The following is a 20,941-nucleotide window of genomic DNA, read 5'->3' on the forward strand; positions in this document are numbered from 1 at the left end:
GTGAAACGTAAGCATTCCAAAGGTAGGGACTTTGACTCTTTTATTCACTGGTATATCCCAAGCTCCTTGGCCCATAGTAGATGCTCAATAAATACTGACTACGTGAACGAACCTGAATCCACTATTCTGAGATCACTTACTGCTTACAAGTAAATCCTGAGAAGAAGAACACTGTTCGTGTCCATTTTCTAGGCCTTCCCATCCACCTGCAGTGATGCTTCTCTGCCTTGGTATCTCGGTTCTTCTGAGTCTCATGTACCAAGCTCATTGGAGCCACAGGAGCAGCATTGACTCCAGCTCTCCGCACAGCTGTAACTGCCACGAGGAACAGGGAACACCAGTGGAGGAAGGTCTAGTTAGCTGTGGAGCAGCATCCCCACCAGCAGCATTCTCAAATTTGGACACTAAGTGCTGAAAATTTTAACAGAGCAGTAAGGGAAAGAGTGAAGGATGAGAGGTGTTGGGCATCATCTCCAGGTAAAGCCAGGTGACCTTGCTTGACCCTGGAACAGGAGGGACCCAGAAGGATGAATCACTGTAGAATGGTTGAGTTGGAATGGTGCTGGGAATAGGGGCTGTGATGATTGGTCCACTTCCCTGTCTCCTCCAAAAGATTAGCAAAAAGTCCTGATGAAAGGAAGTCACGCAAAGTAACCACCTAGGCTATTCCATCTATATAGAAAAAAAGCAACCCTTACCACCACAGCCATGGGCTTTTCCCAGAATAAGAATCAGAGGTGTATATAGGAGAGGATAAATGACAGCTCTCATTTGGGGTAGACGCCTGGGTCAAGTGTTTTATCAGAGTCATGACAACCTTGTGGCTAGAGGCCAGATCTACTCTTTGAGTATGCCGATTCAGACTTCCTCATTGCTAAATATGTTTAGGCAGGTGTACTAGCCCTATTTACTATACTTGGAATATGTAAGTGGAAAGGCATGAACCTGATTCATTTCCTGATCCAGGGCTGCTCCCCAGCCCACACCCAAATAAAGGCACCACAGGCCAGGCCAGCTCTTAAGGAGTTCGTGGTGGGAAAGGAGGCCCTCAGACATCTGAAGACCAGCGGACGGAAGCTGTGTTCACTGAGCCAGCGTTGCAACAGGAAGACTCATTGACGAGGTGAGGCCACAGTAGAACGTGGGTGAGGAGAGAAGACAGGGAAGGGATGGGTTCTGGCCAGATAAGAGTACCCTCAGGTGAGTGACAAGGTGGACAAAGGAAGGACTCAATGTGGAGGGATGAGGACACAAAGGAGAGAGAGGAGAGAGATGCTAGGGGCTGGGGGCACAAACTGGGGCTTTGGAGGAGATGGGGATGGAGTCATGGAGGGTACAAAACACAGAGAAAAGGATATAAACAGGGACACAGAAGGATGGATGTGAGGGAGAAGAGACAAAGCAAGGAGTGGGAGACGTGTGGGACAGAATGAATGAAAGAAGATAGGGACACAAGATGAGGGGGACAGAGCCCTAGGATCATGGGAAGGGGTCATAGCAGCTGTGGGGACACCGAGAGGAGAGGAGGTGAAAGATATGGGCAGAGGGAAGAGGAGACAGATGGGGAGGGAGACGGTGATCAGCTGGAAGGAGCAGGTTCAGGAGGGCTAATTTCCACCTCCTGCTCTCCATCCCCAGAGACCCCACTCCTCCCTTCTAACTGTGCCCCCTAAGAGAGATGGCTCCAGCCAGAGCAGGATTCTGCCCTCTGCTGCTGCTCCTGCTGTTGGGGCTGTGGGTGGCCGAGGACGCAGTCAGTGCCAGGCCCGGGAACATGACCCCAGCTCAGTGGTTTGAAACTCAGCACGTGCAGCCCAGTCCTCAAGGCTGCAATGCTGCGATGCGCAAAATCAACAAGTTCTCCAAACACTGCAAAGACCTCAACACCTTCCTGCATGAGTCCTTCTCCAGTGTGGCCACCACTTGTCAGACTCCCAACATAACCTGCAAGAATCATGAGAATAACTGCCACCAAAGCCAGAAGCCTGTATCCCTGACCGAGTGTAAGCTCACCTCAAGGAGATACCCAGACTGCAAGTACAAGGAGAAGAAACAGATCACTTCTTACATCGTGGCCTGTAAGCCTCCCAAGAAAGGGGACACTGGGAAATTCAAGCTGGTTCCAGTCCACTTGGAAAAAGTCCTTTAGTTTTCCAGCCTTCCTTGTGCTTGAGTTAATTCCCTCTCCAGGCCTCTGGACCACTCCTCCACCCAGAAGTTTCTCTTCTGACATCTCTTGGGACCCTTCCTGGCTCAAGCTCCTCTGAAAAGATAGGGGCCTGGAGGGTTGAGGTGATACCTTAGCAAGCTAAGCTCTAGAAGAGGTGGTGATCTCTCTACTTTTTATTGCTGTTTTTTCAGAAGTTTATCTGCAAAAAGTTTAGGGGTTTGGGTTCCTTGGTCTGTGCCTCATACATCTCTCCCGTGCCCCATCTTCTTATGGCAGCATGGCACGAGGAAGAAAGGACTGGAAAGAGAGTGTATGGGATTTAGGAAAGAGTTACTCCTGTTCCTAAACTGGGCCTCTTCCCCAGCCCTGATGTGGTAGTGAGGTGGCCTGTGTGCAGGGAGGCGGCCAGAAGGGAAGAGGAGGAGGCTCATCACAATGACATGGCATTTCAGGCTCTTCACGGCGTGTCCACGTGCATCCCTTGTGAGACAGACTTGACAGGGATTACTTCCTTCTTTAGGGATGAGGAAATTGAGGTTTCAGATGGCTTTATTAATTAAAGAGCTTGTCAGGGTGGTTAGTAGCAGCATTTGGACTTGAAACTGGGTCTCCTGACTCTGCATGCAGTGCACTTTCTATTTAATCACTGGGCCAGAAATGGAGACCTCTGCAGGGACCAGAGGGCCACTGGGTGAGAGTTCACCTGTGAGGCAATGTCGGAGAGCTCTGAAGAGCCAGTTACACCATGTTGGCTGCAATAAAGGTCATTACCTCTCTAGCCAAGGGACTGTTGATGAGGTGTTCCAAGGATTGTAATCCTCTCTCTTCTCTCCACCCCACCCCTACCCCGCCTCTCTGCCCTCCCCCTTCTCCAGCCCACTACTCTTTCGTCCTGGGCCCTGGGCCTGGCTCTGGCTGGCTTGATCGCTTAGCCCTGAAGGCACAGTGTCAGGGGAGTGTCCCAGCTTCATCCCGCTGTTCCAGGATCACATTTCCCTTGACCTCAAGGGACTTCCGTGGCCCAGTGCCTGCTTGTCACAAACAAGCTAGTGGGAGCTGCCAGAGCTTCCTTCCTCCTGATAATGATCTCTCCTGCCTTGGTGCTTCCCTGGCTCTCTGCTCTGGCTGTCCGCCCAGGCCAGAGGGGTTGAGATGTGGAAATGCCGCCTCCCTGTCCCCCAAGGGCTGCAGACACCAGTTCTCCCTTCCTGGTGAGCAGAACTGGAGAAACTATGGGTTTCCGTCGGCTCAGTCCTCATAGCCTCCCACTCATAGCCCCCACCCAGCATTGCCTGCAGCCCTGACCATCACCAACCCCTTCTCTCTCCCTTAATCTCAGTCCCAAACTTCACTATGCCCATGTCTACCCTAGCTGAGCACCTAAAGACTACCTTGTTAGACCTTCCCTTCCCAGCTGCGGAGTCTACCACCTACCTGTCTCTCCCCAACACTCCAGTGTTCCTTTATGCCTTCCCAGAGTCAGGTAAGCTTTGGAGCCAGATACAATTGGGTATAAATCTTGGCTCAGTTCTTTGTGACTACATGTCCTCAAGAAAACCCACACCCCTTTGCAACTACATTTCCATATATATTGGAGTAATACCGCCTACCCAATAGGATTTCAGAAAGACTTAGAAATGACACTTTTGAAGCATCAGTCAACCCCAGGTACTGTTAGGCAGTCAATAATAATAGCTACTAGCAGGGAGTAGTAGCAGTAACCCTATTATATTCACCTTTGGTAGATAGACTGGGTGGTTTGAGATGGTGAGGGAAGGGATGACAAAAAGAATGGGGAGCAAAACATTGAACACTTCAAGCCAAGTGTGGGGCCAATACATTGATGAGCCTTAAAAGTAGAGGGGCAATAAGTCTACTTTATAGCCAAATGACTGAATGTAAAGTCTACATATCTATGGTCACTGTGCTACACATTCATCACTCTAAATAGATGATTTTCAACTGAGGCATATGGATAATCAAGACTGACGGGTAGCTGATCTTTTTCTTTTCACTTTTTTCTTTTTTAACAACTCTTTTTATACTCTTTATTGATGACTTTTCTTATGGATATTATGGTTTTGGAAGACATCCTCCTCACAAACTTCTTAAGTGGCTAAAATTAATGTAGTCTCTCAAAATAAAAAGAATTTCCAAATATAATTTTTTTCTTGAAGGACTCATAATCTCAATAGTAGCTAAAAATTAAACATAATTTTAAAGCAATCTATGATGATAGTGGTCAGAATAGTGCTAGCCTTAGGGAGTACTAACTGGGAAGGTGTGGGAAGTAAGCTGGAAATGTTTGATTCCTGCTCTGGATATGCTTGCTTTGTGAAAATTTACTGAGTTGCACACTTATGATGTGTGTACTTTACTGCATGGAAATTATACCTCAATTTTAAAATCTTCCAAAAAAGTATAGTTTTTAAAGATTAGTTTATTTAACATGAGAAATGCTAATATATCAATTCACAATTATTATAATAAAATCACAGAATCATGATCTAATCCATTTCTATTGTCCCACTTTGTACTATTTGTTAAATTAAATAGTAGTTGTACTATTTACCCACATCTGGGTATGGCATAAGCTCTCTTGGAGGAGGTCATCACTGACCCCATAGAGCCACCAGAACTTACACAGGACTGGAGAAACAGACTCTTGGAGGGCACAAACAAAATTCTGTGTGCACCAGGACCCAGGAGAAAGGAGAAGTAAACCCACAAGAGACTGACTCAGATTTGCCTGTGAATGTCCAGGAGTCTCCGGCAGCAGTGTGGGTCGGCCATGGCTGCTGCAGGGTCAGGGGCACTGAGTGTGGCAGTGCATGCACAGGACCTTTTGAAGGAGGTTGCCATCATCCCCAGGTCAGTAGGTGCCCAACATGCTACTGGAGAAGAGTGGAAAAATAACTCCAGAAAGAATGAAGAGACAGAGCCAAAGCAAAAACAACGCCCAGATGTGGATGTGACTGGTGATGGAAGTAAAGTCCAATGCTGTAAAGAGCAATCCTGCATAGGAACCTGGAATGTTAGGTCCATGAATCAAGGCAAATGGAAGTGGTCAAACAGGATGGCAAGAGTGAACATCAACATTTTAGGAATCAGTGAACTAAAATGGACAGGAATGGGCAAATTTAACTCAGATGACCATTATATCTACTACTGTGGGCAAGAATCCCTTAGAAGAAATGGAGTAGCCCTCATAGTCAACAAAAGAGTCCAAAATGCAGTACTTGGGTGCAATCTCAAAAATGACAGAATGATCTCTGTTCATTTCCAAGGCAAACCATTCAATATCACAGTAATCCAAGTCTATGCCCCAACCAGTAACACTGAAGAAGCTGAAGTTAAACGGTTCTATGAAGACCTACAAGACCTTCTAGAACTAACACCCTTTTCATTAAAGGGGACTGGAATGCAAAAGTAGGAAGTCAAGAGTTACTTGGAGTAACAGGCAAGTTTGGTCTTGGAGTACAAAATGAAGCAGGGCAAAGGCTGACAGAGTTTTGCCAAGATAATGCACTTGGTCATAGTAAATACCCTCTTCCAACAACACAAGAGAAGACTCTACACGTGGACATCACCAGGTAGTCAATACCAAAATCAGATTGATTCTATTCTTTGCAGCCAAAGATGGCTAGAAGCTCTATACAGTCAGCAAAAACAAGACAGGGAGCTGACTGTGGCTCAGATCATGAACTCCTTATTGCCAAATTCAGACTGAAATTGAAGAAAGTAGGGAAAACCACTAGACCATTCATGTATGACCTAAATCAAATCCCTTACAATTATACAGTGGAAGTGACAAATAGACTCAAGGGATTAGATCTGAGAGAGTGCCTGAAGAACTATGGATGGAGGTTCATGACACTGTACAGGAAGCAGTGATCAAGACCATCCCCAAGAAAAAGAAATGCAAAAAGGCAAAATAGTTGTCTGAGGAAGCCTTCAAATAGCTGAGAATAGAAGATAAGCAAAAGGGAAAGGAGAAAAGGAAAGATATACCCATTTGAATGCAGAGTTCCAAAGAATAGCAAGGAGAGATAAGAAAGCCTTCCTCAAAGATCAATGCAAAGAAATAGAGAAAAATAGAATAGGAAAGACTAGAGATAGCTTCAAGAAAATTAGAGATACAAAAGGAACATTTCATGCAAAGACGGGCACAATAAAAGACAGAAATGGTATACACCTAACAGAAGCAGAAGATATTAAGAAGAGGTGGTAAGAATACACAGAACTGTACAAAAAATATCTTCACTACCCAGATAACCACAATGGTGTGATTACTCACCTAGAGTCAGACATTCTGGAATGCGAAGTCAAGTGGGCCTTAGGAAACATCGTTACAAACAAAGCAAGTGGAAGTGATGGAATTCCAGTTGAGCTATTTCAAATCCTAAAAGATAATGCTATTAAAGTGCTGCACTCAGTATGCCAGCAAATTTGGAAAACTCAGCAGTGGGCACAGGACTGGAAAAGGTCAGTTTTCATTTCAATGCTAAAGAAAGGCAATGCCAAAGAATGTTCAAACTACCGCACAATTGCATTCATCTCAAACGCTAGCAAAGTAATGCTTAAAATTATCCAAGCAGGCTTCAACAGTTCGTGAACTGTGATCTTCCAGATGTTCAAGCTGGATTTAGAAGAGCCAGAGGAACCAGGGATCAAACTGCCAACATCTGTTGGATCATCAAAAAAGCAAAAGAGTTCCAGAAAAACATTTACTTCCGCTTTATTGATTACACCAATGCCTTTGACTGGGTGGATCACAACAAACTGTTGAAAATTCTTGAAAAGATGGGAATACCAGACCACCTGACCTGCCTCCTGACAAATCTGTATGCAGGTCAAGAAGCAATAGTTAGAACTGGACATGGAACAACAAACTGATTCCAAATTGGGAAAGGAGTACATCAAGGCTGTATATTGTCACCCTGCTTATTTAACTCATATGCAGAGTACATCATGTGAAATACCAGGCTGGATGAAGCACAAACTGCAATCAAGATTGCCAGGAGAAATATCAATAACCTCAGATATGCAGATGACACCACCCTTATTGCATAAAATGAAGAACTAAAGAGCCCCTTGATGAAAGTGAAAGAGGAGAGTGGAAAAAGTAGGCTTAAAACTCAACATCCCCAAAACTAAGATCATGGCATCCTGTCCCATCACTTCATGGCAAATAGATGGGGAAACAATGGGAATAGTGACAGACTTTATTTTGGGGAGCTCCAAAATCACTGCAGATGGTCACTGCATCTATGAAATTAAAAGATACTCCTTGGAAGAAAAGCTATGACCAACCTAGACAGCATATTAAAAAGCAGAGACATTGCTTTGCCAACAAAGGTCCATCTAGTCAAAGCTATGGTTTTCCAGTAGTCATGTATGGATGTGAGAGTTGGACTACAAAGAAAGCTGAGCACCGAAGGATTGATGTTTTTGAACTGTGGTGTTGGAGAGGACTCTTGAGAGTCCCTTGAACTGCAAGGAGATCAAACCAGTCAATCTTAAAGGAAATCAGTCCTGAATGTTCATTGGATGGACTGATTCTGAAGCTGAAACTCCAATACTTTGGCCACCTGATGAGAACTGACTCATTTGAAAAGACCTTGATGCTGGGAAAGATTGAAGGTGGGAGGAGAAGGGGCCGACATAGGATGAGATGGTTGGATGGCATCACTGACTCAGTGGACATGAGTTTGAGCAAGCTCTGGGATTTGGTGATGAACAGGAAAGCCTGGCGTGCTGCAGTCCATAGGATCACAAAGAGTTGGACACGACTGAGCGGCTGAACTGAACTGTACTATTTATTGAAATATTGTAAATATTTTTGGCTCAAAAAGTATATAAGGTTTTTTTCCAAAGTTATCCAGGTAATCCATTCTCTTCTACTACTTATCCAACTACTTATTACAACTAATGAAAATTAAAAAATAAAATGTAAATATAAATAAGAAACTATTTTTAACTGAAAATTCTTAATGAATTTTATATGTAGTATAAGCTTTTGTGCTTGTACAAAAGCTCATGCTCAGTTGCTCAATTGTGTTCAACTCTTTGTGATCCTTTGGACTGTAGCCCGCCAGGCTCCTCTGTGCGTAGGATTCTTCAGGCAAGAATGCTGGAGTGGGTTGTCTGCCTTCTCCACGGGGTCATCCCTACCCAGGGATCAAACCATCGTCTCCTGCATCTCCTGCATTGCAGGCATTCTTTACCTCTGAGCTATAGGGGAAGCCAAGTATAAGCTTTTACAATCAATTATTACATTTTTTAAAAAATAATAATCATGTATTTGTATTTCCACCGACTAACAGAATTTCAACTTTTAAAGTTCATAAGGAAAATTTCACTTCCAGTTACATTCAGAGTGCTCACCAATACTTGAAAGAGATTATTCTATTAACAATGAACCCAAATGACCTGACTTGTTTTCATACTAAAGCATTAACTGATTAGATTTGACAGTCACCCATTCCTTCACATGATCTTGATCACAGCCAAGTTCAGGGATGCCAGGAATTATGTTGAAATAAGCATTGGGCTATTCAGACTTTCAAAGGCCAAAGCTGAGGTCCAAAATGAATAATAGGTTTGCACCAATTACCAAGGCTGCATCTTGACACATTCTTACTTGAAGGCTGAAAAATGGGAAAAGAAGACTGATTAGTTGTGAAATTTCTGTTCCTGGGGGTGGCAGCATGGAGAGGGGAGGAGGGTGTCCAGGGAGGTATTGCCCAGCCTTGGGTAGATGGCTTTAAAGGAAATTGTTTTGCCCTGGATCTGTCTAAGGAGCAAAAATGGCATCCCATAAAGAACATAACCCAAGAACTGGAGCTAGTGTGAGCTAACTTTCTAGGAGTGAGACTATCTGAGGTAGACTAGGTAGGAGACTTTTTGACGTGACTCTAGTTGCTCCAAAGGCACCATGCTCTGAAGAAAATGACCCACAGACACTATGAAGAGGGCCAGCTGAGTCAAAGCAGAGAGAAGGGTCCTGATCTCAAGGGCATGGTGTAGGAAGAGGAAATGCCCTTGAGACTGGAAACTTTTTCTGCACATCCATTCGGATGGCCTTCTTCATAGTGCCTATGGCCCTAAGGGGTGACCTTAGAGCTACAGCAGCAGAAAACAAACCAATAACAATACTCAGGGAAGAGCCTTCTTGGCAAGAACCTTGCCCAATTTCACCACATTTCTCCTGTGCTACTTCACAACTGGGCCTCCAAGAGAGCTTTGAAAACTTCAGATCCTCATTCTAAAGTCCTCTTTCTATCCCCTCTCCACCTGGAGAGAGATAAACAGCAATCACAGCTCTTACCAGGATGTTTTCCTGTGCAGGATTTCAAAGCCAGTAAGCATGGGAATATCCATGAAGCCACAGAGGCATGAGAAAACATTGCCGGAGAGGCTTTGAAGGAAGTTCACAAGAGGAGAGGCAAGGAAAGATGTCTACCCGTAATGGAAATATGCCCATGATGGAAAGTCCTCTTGACTTAGAGAAATTGGAATTTCCTCATCTGTGTGAAGGTCATCTACTTCAGAGTATTAACGCAGATTAAATGTGATAACATACACAAAGCACTTAGTACAGTGGCTGGTGTGCAGGAAAAGTTTGAGAGATGTAGTCATTTATATTTATTACTCTGATGTCAAATGTTGAGTGGCCAGATCTCTGATGGAACAGGCCCGACTTCCGTAACAGAAGAACAAAGGACTTAAACAAAGAAGGCCGAGCTCCTCCTCAGCCTCCTCTTGTCCAAAACAATTCCTAGCAAAGAGGAGATAAGGTAAGGTTCAAGATTAGACACAAAGGACAATATGCATTAATTTCTCTGCTCTCTCTGGAGTGAAGTGGGAGCAATGTTTTCAATTAGAGGGGACAGAAAGCTATTGAGCATTTCTATTAAGACTATGCAATGGGTTTTTCTCATCTCTACCATCCATGAATCCAAAGATGTGAAAACAAGGCAGAGGAAATAAGGTCACTCGCTTTTGAGAGTGTCCTCCTTACAGCTCCTCTCCAAAGGGTTCAATTATCACAGCAGTTGATGGAGAGAAGTTCCTAGTTACATTTCCGTTTCCCTTCCTGAGTCATTTAAACTAGTCCTTAGGTAAGCTTACTGTCCCTTCATTCCATCATGGAAGACGTCTTGTATTTTTCCCACCGTCTGATTCAGTTTCATTTGCTAGTCTGTCTCCCATTACACAAAACTACCACCAAGGGTGGTCCACTGCTTTCCGATGGATTGTTTACAATGGGAAAATATCAGCATTGTTATTTTCTGTGATCTTCACCTGGAAACTTAGTTGAAGTTACACATTTAAAACATAAACTGTACACCTGAAATTAATACAACATTGTAAACCAACCATATTTTCATTATAAATAAATAAACTAGCAAACAAACTGACCTGGTGTGAATCAGTACAAATTCCCGCTTGGGCCATGGCATTCACATCCACATAGCTTTAGGCTCTTTCAGTCGATATTCATAAAACGATGTCATAAGATGTTGTATCCAGTGACCTCAGAGATCATCTAGTACCGCCCTCCCTATTTTGCAAATGAGAAAAATGAGACCCAGGGAACCTAAGACCCTGTGATTAGTTTAAGTAAGAACTCATGTTTCTTGAACCAGTCCAATGACATTTCCAAAGTGTTATTCCAGTTAAGGCTCCCAAATGGATCTCAGACATCCTCCAAGGTCAAACTCATGATATATGACTGGCAAATCAATCAGCAAATGGGCAGGTTCCCAGACTGAGACAAAAGCATGTTCATCCAAAACAGAGCGTCCAGTGTCCATGATCCTGAGGCGTTTACCTTTCTGCTGCTCACCTGTGGACTACATCCCCTTCACCTGAATGCTTACATTGTATCAGTGAGATGGAAAAAACAAAATAGCACCCAAGAACTTGATGGTAAACTCGTCAAGCATATCCCTGGGCCATGCCTGTTGGAGACATAAATAAGGGCACACAGCAAGAACAAAGGTCTTTACTCTCCATCTGCTATTTGGGGCCAAGGTGAAAACATTGCAGAGATCCCTTTGGGTGATCTACAGATGGGCCTGAAACATCCAAAATATTTTATCTTTGGTAAGGGTTATCATTCTCTACCCTCAAGGTTGACACATCCAGGGCTGGGTTTTCATGGTCAACTAGAGCCCCCAGAGCAATGTTTCTCAGACTTTTCCCTGAAGTGCTAGTAATGGCAGAGGAGAATTAATTAAACACTAAGTCATATCCAGCAGGCATGAGCTTTCTCTAAAGCCTTTTTATTTCACTTAATTGATATTTATAAAATAGCCACATGCATAGATGTTTTATATCCTAGAATTTAATTTGTGATAATAATGAATCAATGTTAATTTCCTGGTTTTGATGCCTATGCTGTGGTTACGTAGGCAGGCATACTTGTAATTAGGAAATGTTCGTTTTGGTATGAAGGGGCAATGGAGCATTTGGTCTGTAACTTAGTCCCAAATAGTCCAGAAATGTTAATAAAAATTAGGAAATTTGGGTGAAGTACATAGGGGAGCTCGGTGTACTATTCCTAAAACATATATAAATTTGAAATTATGTCAGAGCAGAAACATTTGAAAATTATTTTTTAAATAATTGACTTCAATGTTTTAATAAACCCTATCATAGTTTTATTCTGTGTAAAGAACAGTGCTTCAAATTACTTCCTTTCCCCTCCAAAATAGTTTTGGTAAAACTGGGAAAGAAGACACTTATCTCATGGCTTTGCGTGCACTTTGTGCATATCTGCATTCAACCTAGACTAGGAATACACTCGCCCTAATGAGGTTTTCTTTAATTCGCTCTCTGTGGACTGTGCCTCTGACCGATACTTCTCTTAAAGAACTGTTTCATTTTGGCTTGTTCTTTAACTGCATAATGTAGTCCTGTATTATTTAGAGTATTATTAATTTATGCCCTTTTTTCCTTAATTTTGTAAATAGAATTGAAAAAGACAACTTGTGCTGCTATTTTAAAACTACAAGCCAAAATTCAGAACTTTTTTGAGCAATAGAGAGTGAATGCCCACCTTTCACTCATTCTCTAAAAATTTCACTTTAAAATTTTTAAATATAGCCCAAATATCATTTACCAATGTTTATTCATACTTTAAAAGGGAATCATATTTGGTTCTGATTTGCTTTGCATTCTTCCCCTCAAGGCTTACAATTTTTAGAAATTTCCTTATGTGTGAATCACTATGATAATAAAAAACAAAAGGCTTATCAGGGAAAAAATAAGAACTGGATGAGGAAGATATGATAACCACAGAGCCAGAGCAGTAGGAAGGTATTTCACACCTAAAAATGAGAAAATAAACGTGGAGCACTTGAAGCTGGGACCTAGACTCCCTCAGTACGTGTTCACTCTGACTGTTTTTACCGTTGTCATCATCACCCCTGGGAGGTCTGAATACGGAACACAGGCTTGAAGTAAGTCAAAAGCCACAAAACACATGCAAGGGGAGACACAGACCCCCAGGCTTGTTGGATTGAAGACCGCATCCTCTCCTGCTTGAGGACAGATCCAATAGAAAGGAACAAAGGGAGGCAGTCCACCTGCTGAAGCACGATCATGGTGGACTGGACGCCCTGAGAAGGCCCCAAAGAGCTTCACGGTACAGAAAAATGAAGCTGGTAAGAGAGAGGGTCAGTCACTGGGAACAGAGATTTCCTGTGATAGCACTCGGAGGCTCAAAGTTTAGAAACCAGAATCCAGGACATCTTATGCCATGGGTCTTCTCCTCCAGTTGTCTTGGAGGAGAATCCTTCTTGGAGAGATTCCTTGTCAAAGTTTCTGGCAAGCTCCTGCCTCCGCCTGAGACCAACCCAGCTCCTCTATCTAGCCTGGCTGTAGACTCAGTGCCAAGTCCATGAGTCCCAGCAAGCAGAGCAAGGAGAACATTCAGAGAATCATGGGCAAGGTAGCCCTATGGTCCTTCAGAGATACCCTGGAGCAGGGCGCTGCCCTTCGGGCTGCTCATCCTTCTAGCTTCCCTCTGGGTTTTTCCAGCCTGAGCTTGCATCTACCCGGCTTCCTGGACTTTCATTCTATTTGCATTTTTCTCTTTTCTCCCTCTTCCCTCTCTCTTGAGGATATCTTTATATATATTTACAAAGTAATTGAGGAGCTGAATATTCACAATCTCAGTCTCCTTTCTGAATTAGAAGTGCAATAGTGTTTCTATTTCTCTAGCCGGAGAAGGCAATGGCACCGCACTCCAGTACTCTTGCTTGAAAAATTCCATGGACGGAGGAGCCTGGTAGGCTGCCATGGGGTCGCTAACAGTTGGACACGACTGAGCGACTTTACTGTCATTTTTCACTTTCATGCATTGGAGAAGGAAATGGCAACCCACTCCAGTGTTCTTGCCTGGAGAATCCCAGGGACGGGGGAGCCTGGTGGGCTGCCGTCTATGGGGTCGCACAGAGTCGGACACGACTGAAGCGACTTAGCAGCAGCAGCAGTGTTTCACAGCAGAGCTGTGGGGCGTCAGGGCATCCATCTGCAGGGCATCCACGGTCAGGACTTCCGTCATTAGGAGTAAGTGCTGCAAACTCACCTGTCCTGGCCCCACGTGGTACTCATGGATGTGTGAGCTGTTTGGCAGAAAGTTAGCTGAGAATCTCTCATACTGAGCCCAGAGAACCTGAACACTATCAGCAGCCACCTGCCTCCTGAAGTTAACATTATACCTTCATTCAGCTTGCCTCTTGGTGAATTTTACCTCAAGGCATCTGCACCCCAGCCTGCCTCATCTTTAGCACCTACGGAAAACATAGTCAGCAATAGCTCCTCTCACGCATAGTCAGGAGTAACTTAGCCAAGCAAGTGAAGCTTCCCGCTGGCTACTCAAGCTGAAACTGTCCTCAGAGACCTCTATGAATAGATCCCACCAAGGCCCTCTACTGAGGTGCCAGGAATCGGTTCTGGGCAATTGCACACAAGATCCAAGCAGAGGATCAGAAAATGTACATACAGCCCCCTTTCCACTTAGCCACTTGTGGCCATTTGTAGTGGTCCCGGCCGCTCCTACACCAGTCCTGCTCTTCCAGAACCCCCTTCTTCCTGAAGAGGCTGCCCCTTGCCTCCAGGGTAAAGCCTGACAACCATACTGAAGGTGGCATTTGTAGCTCAAAGACTACCTCAGGCCAGCAACCCAGATAGACTTTTCTGGCCCCCTCACCCACATCTCCTCAGTTCAGTTTAGTTCAGTCGCTCAGTCATGTCCGACTCTTTGCAACCACATGGACTGCACGTGGACATCACCAGATGGTCAACACTGAAATCAGATTGATTATATTCTTTGTAGCCAAAGATGGAGAAGCTCTATACGGTCAGCAAAAACAAGACCAGGAGCTGACTGTGGGTCAGACCATGAACTCCTTATTGCCAAATTCAGACTGAAATTGAAGAAAGTAGGGAAAACCACTAGACCATTCAGGTATGACCTAAATCAAATCCCTTATGATTATACAGTGGAAGTGAGAAATAGATTTAAGGGCCTAGATCTGATAGAGTGCCAGATGAACTATGGACAGAGGTTCGTGACATTGTACAGGAGACAGGGATCAAGATCATTCCCATAGAAACGAAATGCAAAAAAGCAGAATGGCTGTCTGAGGAGGCCTTACAAATAGCTGTGAAAAGAAGAGAAGAGAAAAGCAAAGGAGAAAAGGAAAGATATAAACATCTGAATGCAGAGTTCCAAAGAATAGCAAAAAGAGATAAGAAAGCCTTCTTCAGCGATCAATGCAAAGAAATAGAGGAAAACAACAGAATGGGAAAGACTAGGGATCTCTTCAAGAAAATCAGAAATACCAAAGGAACATTTCATGCAAAGATGAGTTCGATAAAGGACAGAAATGGTATGGACCTAACAGAAGCAGAAGATATTACAAAGAGGTGGCAAGAATACACAGAAGAACTGTACAAAAAAGATCTTCATGACCCAGATAATCACGATGGTGTGATCACTGACCTAGAGCCAGACAACCTGGAATGTGAAGTCAAGTGGGCCTTAGAAAGCATCACTACAAACAAAGCAAGTGGAGGTGATAGAATTCCAGTTGAGCTATTCCAAATCCTGAAAGATGATGCTGTGAAAGTGCTGCACTCAATATGCCAGCAAATTTGGAAAACTCAGCAGTGGCCACAGGATCGGAAAAGGTCAGTTTTCATTCCAATCCCAAAGAAAGGCAATGCCAAAGAATGCTCAAACTACCGCACAATTGCACTCATCTCACACGCTAGTAAAGTAATGCTCAAAATTCTCCAAGCCAGGCTTCAGCAATATGTGAACTGTGAACCTCCTGATGTTCAAGCTGGTTTTGGAAAAGGCAGAGGAACCAGAGATCAAATTGCCAACATCCACTGGATCATAGAAAAAGCAAGAGAGTTCCAGAAAAACATCTATTTCTGCTTTACTGACTATGCCAAAGCCTTTGACTGTGTGGATCACAATAAACTGGAAAATTCTGAAAGAGATGGGAATACCAGACCACCTGATCTGCCTCTTGAGAAATTTGTATGCAGGTCAGGAAGCAACAGTTAGAACTGGACATGGAACAACAGACTGGTTCCAAATAGGAAAAGGAGTACGTCAAGGCTGTATATTGTCCCCCTGTTTATTTAACTTCTATGCAGAGTACATTATGAGAAACGCTGGACTGGAAGAAATACAAGCTGGAATCAAGATTGCCGGGAGAAATATCAATAACCTCAGATATGCAGATGACATCACCCTTATGGCAGAAAGTGAAGAGGAACTCAAAAGCCTCTTGATGAAAGTGAAAGTGGAGAGTGAAAAAGTTTGCCTAAAGCTCAACATTCAGAAAACGAAGATCATGGCAACTGGTCCCACCACTTCATGGGAAATAGATGGGGAAACAGTGGAAACAGTGTCAGACTTTATTTTTCTGGGCTCCAAAATCACTACAGATGGTGACTGCAGCCATGAAATTAAAAGACGCTTACTCCTTGGAAGGAAAGTTATGACCAACCTAGATAGCATATTCAAAAGCAGAGACATTACTTTGACAACAAAGGTTCGTCTAGTCAAGGCTATGGTTTTTCCTGTGGTCATGTATGGATGTGAGAGTTGGACTCTGAAGAAGGCTGAACGCCGAAGAATTGATGCTTTTGAACTGTGGTGTTGAAGAAGACTCTTGAGAGTCCCTTGGACTGCAAGGAGATCCAACCAGTCCATTCTGAAGGAGATCAGCCCTGGGATTTCTTTGGAAGGACTGATGCTAAAGCTGAAACTCCAGTACTTTGGCCACCTCATGCGAAGAGTTCATTCATTGGAAAAGACTCTGATGCTGGGAGGGATTGGGGGCAGGAGGAGAAGGGGACGACAGAGGATGAGATGGCTGGATGGCATCACTGCTTCGATGGATGTGAGTCTCAGTGAACTCCGGGAGTTGGTGATGGACAGGGAGGCCTGGCGTGCTGCGATTCATGGGGTCGCAAAGAGTCGGACACGACTGAGTGACTGATCTGATCTGATGCCAAGCCTCCCTGTCCATCACCAACTCCCAACTCCCGGAGCTTACTCAAACTCATGTCCATTGAGTCGGTGATGCCATCCAACCATCTTATCCTTTGTTGTCCCCTTCTCCTCCCACCTTCAATCAGTCCCAGCATCAGGGTCTTTTCAAATGAGTCAGTTCTTCACACCTCCTAGGCTATCCTGAGAAAACTGGTCTCTACAGGATCAGTGCTTATTCTCCACTCGCCCTCTTGGAGCTACCTTTGGGGTCTTCCTGCAGGATCTCTTTTCACATTCTAGTCTGGCCACTAGCACTTTGATGCTTCCTCTTGTTTCACAGAGTCTTTTAGAAATTTTTCTTTTTAGAAAATATTTAGAAATTATTATACTTTTTAGAAATTACTCAACTGAAACTCTTTAGGCTACAAATGATGAGGAGACTAAGAGGACAAGAGTGGCGATTCAGTTCAACACACAGTTACTGAGTATCCCTCTGAGCTATCCCGGCTTTATGGAGATTGAGAAGCATGAAATGAGCTGATTTCTGCCCACAAGTTCACCATTTAGTTGGGAAGCTTGGATACACACATCAGAGTCAAATAATAGAACAAGGTAGTACCTGACTGAGCATCCAAGTGAGTGGTACCAGGAGTTAATACTGAAGGAGGTATATTCAGAAAAGAGTCACCCCAGGTAGAGTTGTACAGGAAGGTTCAAGCACAAGCTCAGGGGACCAAGCTGAGCACTGAAGGATGGATAAGAGTTGAGGGAGAACTTTTAGGGAAGAGGGAAAAAAAAAGCAGAAATAAAGTTGAAGAAAACAGAACACGTCCAAGAGATGAAAAGAAGCCCAATCTATTAGTCACACAGTAACTGTCAGCCCATAAGGTAACTCTCAGAAAGCAGTGTGGGGACTTCCCACACTGGGCCAGGAATCTGCCTGCCAATGCAGGGGACAAGGGTTCCATACCTGGTCCAGGAAGATCCCACATGCCACAGAGAAACGAAGTCCGCGTGCCACACGTGCTGCAACTACTGAAGCCCGTGGGCCTGGAGCCTGTGCTCTGCAACGACAGAAGCACTGCAATGAGAAGCCCGTGCGCAGCAATGAAGACTCAATGCAACAAAAAATAAAATAAGGAAATAAGAGGAAATAAGTATCCCTCTGAGCTAGCCACATGCCCAGCTCTGTGGAGACTGAGAAGCATGAAAGGACCTGATTCCTGTCCCACAAGTTCATCAGCCAGCTGGGAAGACTGAATACACATGTAAGAGTCAAATAATAGAACAAGGTAGTACCTGACTGAGCATCCGAATGAGTGGTACCAGGAAATGCAGGAAATAATAAAATAGGGAAACAATAGATTCGAAAAGCACATTTATAAAACTTAAAAAGCAGTGTGGTGAGGAGGGAACAACACAACACTTGAGCCAGCCCTCCCTCCTTTTCTGTCCTAGGCCTGCCGCTTAACACATCTGTGAACTTAGCCTCTCCAAGCCTCAGTTTCCTTTTCTATAAAATGGAAAAAATAACATGGAACACACAATATTGTTTTGCAAATTGAATTGTACATAAAGCACAAGGCCTTGGCACACAGTGAGCATTTTTTAAAAAAAAAAAATTTGGCCATACACTGCAGCATGCAGAATCTTAGTTCCCCAACCAGGGATCAGACCACCTGCAGTGGAAGTACAGAGTCTTAACCACTGGACCACAGGGAAGTCCCCAAGCACTTTTAAACAATAGCTGTAATCCTTAGCAGAATACCTAGCACTGTGCCAAGCACGTGCTATATCTTCACTGAACGGTGGTTAGCGTACACTTTCCTCCTGTTGCTGCAGCACAGCCCTGGGCTGACTCAACTCTAAAGCAATGTAGTGCGTATCATCCAGGCTGCCTTTAGGAAAGCGGTAAACGATACACCCAAGGCAACTAGCTCTAGAATGTCAAGGGCTGTGTTTAATACCCCCATACCACACTAGGCATTTCAACATTTCGTCATGCCACATTGAATATATAAAATGTATGTTCCTCATTCAATATCATTCTTGCAGAAACGTATCTGAAATGATTTTTAAAGTTTTACTTCTGAAATCATTTGACTCCAAGTAATTTGGGATTGGCACTTCTCCTTCTCCAATCGTGGTATTGAGAATTCCAGTAAAAGGATGGGAAAAAAAAAAAAAAATCTAACCTAAGTCTGTTTTCCAAAGTAATAGACTTCTTATGGGTGCCAAATTCCAAAATAAGTGAAATCAACTTTATGTTACTGTGGTAGCAGGTAAGTAAATATTTTAAATTTGATTTTATAGTTGACTTTTCCTATATTGGAGCCAATATATTTTTTTCCTAGTCTCAAATATTGTAGGCCCTTGAAAACCTCCCAGACCCTAGGCACTGGGCTTTTAGTGCTTAATGGATAAAACAGCCCTGAGACTGTGACCACTGGGAAGACTTGTGATGAATAACTAGGATCAAACACACAATTAAAGGAACCCTTTCCTCAGACCTCCCTGAGTGGGACTGGCCAGTTGCACGGTCAGTACCTACTTGAGGAAAGCATGTTTGCAACTTAACTAGATTCAGAGCTTGCGAAGTCCATGGTCAGTCACTTGGTTGGCATGAAATGTTCCTGCCAATCCTTGGCTCCTGCTGCCATCCCTACCCTCTCACACAAAAAGCCCAGAGGCTTGGGTCTGCAACAGGTAATGAACAATCACATGGCAATCCAACCATCCCAATGGGAAAGGTTCAGCTGCTGCTGCTCCTGCTAAGTCACTTCAGTCGTGGCAGCTGACAGCCTGCAAAAGGGAAATATATATATTGGGTTGGCCAAAAAATTAGTTAGAGATCTTCTGTAACATCTGATGGAAAAAATGAATGAAATGAACTTTTTGAACAACTCAATATATTTTCTCTCTGAGGTCCAAATCAACTATTTGCTGGATAATGCTCTACTGGGATCAAAAAGCAGTGTTTCGTTAGCTTTGTGGGGAGAAGTGCAGGAGAAGGGTGAGCTTGGTTGATGAACCAGGCTCCACCTTGAAGATAGAAAGGAAAACATCTCCAAAGTTTCCCATCTGGAAATCCAGATCATAGGAGTCTAAGTGTTTTTTGCCACTTTGCAGAGCATTTTATCTCAAAGGCAGTGAAGTCACACAGAAGTCAAGGTAGGGCTCAACATGCCAGCACAGACCTGAGAGGCTATAGCTAAAGCAAGATCCCCCACTTCAGTCATTTGCTTCCTCCCTTGATAATTGCTGTAATACTGCCAGTATTATCATTTACTAAATTTATATTTATATGCATTTAGTTCAAAGAGTTCTTTGAATATGAAACTGTGTAACATCATATTTCAAAGAATACTAGAGTGTCACTGGATAAATAGAAGTAAAAATAAACAATGTCATCAAATTGTTTAAAATTCTGGTGATCTTCCCTGGTGGTCCAGTGGTTGAGAATCTGCCTTCCAAGCAGAGAATGTGGGTTTGATCCCTGGTCAGGGAATTAAGATCCCACATGCCATGGGGCAACTAAGCCCACTGCTCCACAAAAGAAGCCTGCATGCTGCAACAAACCCAGTGCAGCCAAAAGAAAAAAAAGATTTTAAAGTTCTATCCAGATACTGTTTTCAGTTGAAGGCTCAGCCTGAGATTTGTTGTCTGTACTGAAAAGTGGGTAGAAACAAAGGCTTTACCTTCTTGTCCTAATAGGAACTGCTGCTGCTGCTAAGTCGCTTCAGTCGTGTCCGACTCTGTGCGATCCCAAAGACGGCAACCCACCAGGCTCCCCCATCCCTGGGATTCTTCAGGCAAGAACACTGAAATGGGTTGCCATTTCCTTATCCAATGCATGAAAGTGAAAAGTGAAAGTGAAGTCGCTCAGTCGTGTCCAGTAGGAGACTTTCTCCTAAAGTCATCAGAAGGATTAGAAGAGAATTATCAAAGGCAATGGTCATGTTTCACTTAAACCACAAACAGACACACTCACTAGGCCCTGTCTCTATGGGAAACACGTTCTCCTTCCCTTTTCAGCCTGGCACTAGACCAAAGGGATGGGTTGAAAGTCAGGAAGCTCCAGTCCCAGCTCTGACACTCAGTTGGTGGCCTTGGGAAGGGCACTTGCTCTTTCAGGCCCTCCAGCTCTTTCCTCTGTAAAGCAGAGTTGATTGAGATGATCTTAAAGAAACTCCTCTGCTCTGATTCTGTCATTCCAAAACTTTCTCCACTTAGGGTGATATGTC

At 43.8% G+C, this 20,941-nt stretch overlaps 1 protein-coding gene and 1 long non-coding RNA gene across 2 annotated transcripts; one reads left to right on the forward strand and one right to left on the reverse strand.

Annotated features, from left to right (window-relative positions):
• The first annotated feature begins 985 nt into the window (after positions 1–985).
• RNASE7 (ribonuclease A family member 7) lies at positions 986–2,293 on the forward strand. Its single transcript, XM_086322197.1, has 2 exons — positions 986–1,123; positions 1,639–2,293. The coding sequence occupies exon 2, from the start codon at positions 1,679–1,681 to the stop codon at positions 2,147–2,149; it is 471 nt and encodes a 156-aa protein (XP_086178323.1). The 5' UTR covers positions 986–1,123; positions 1,639–1,678; the 3' UTR covers positions 2,150–2,293.
• Positions 2,294–4,590: 2,297 nt separating this feature from the next.
• Positions 4,591–20,684, reverse strand: LOC147365001 (uncharacterized). The gene is made up of 5 exons (XR_015135077.1): positions 20,396–20,684; positions 17,668–17,761; positions 10,595–10,736; positions 9,756–9,950; positions 4,591–8,820 (listed from the first exon to the last, which is right to left on the reverse strand). It is a non-coding gene; the product is annotated as an uncharacterized LOC147365001 (long non-coding RNA).
• Between the last annotated feature and the right edge of the window lie 257 nt (positions 20,685–20,941).

This window comes from Bos grunniens, chromosome 10 (genome assembly GCF_055505025.1).
Source record: "Bos grunniens cultivar Pamir isolate PY7600 chromosome 10, Bosgru_T2T1.0, whole genome shotgun sequence".
In the NCBI taxonomy this organism is placed as follows: domain Eukaryota; kingdom Metazoa; phylum Chordata; class Mammalia; order Artiodactyla; family Bovidae; genus Bos; species Bos grunniens.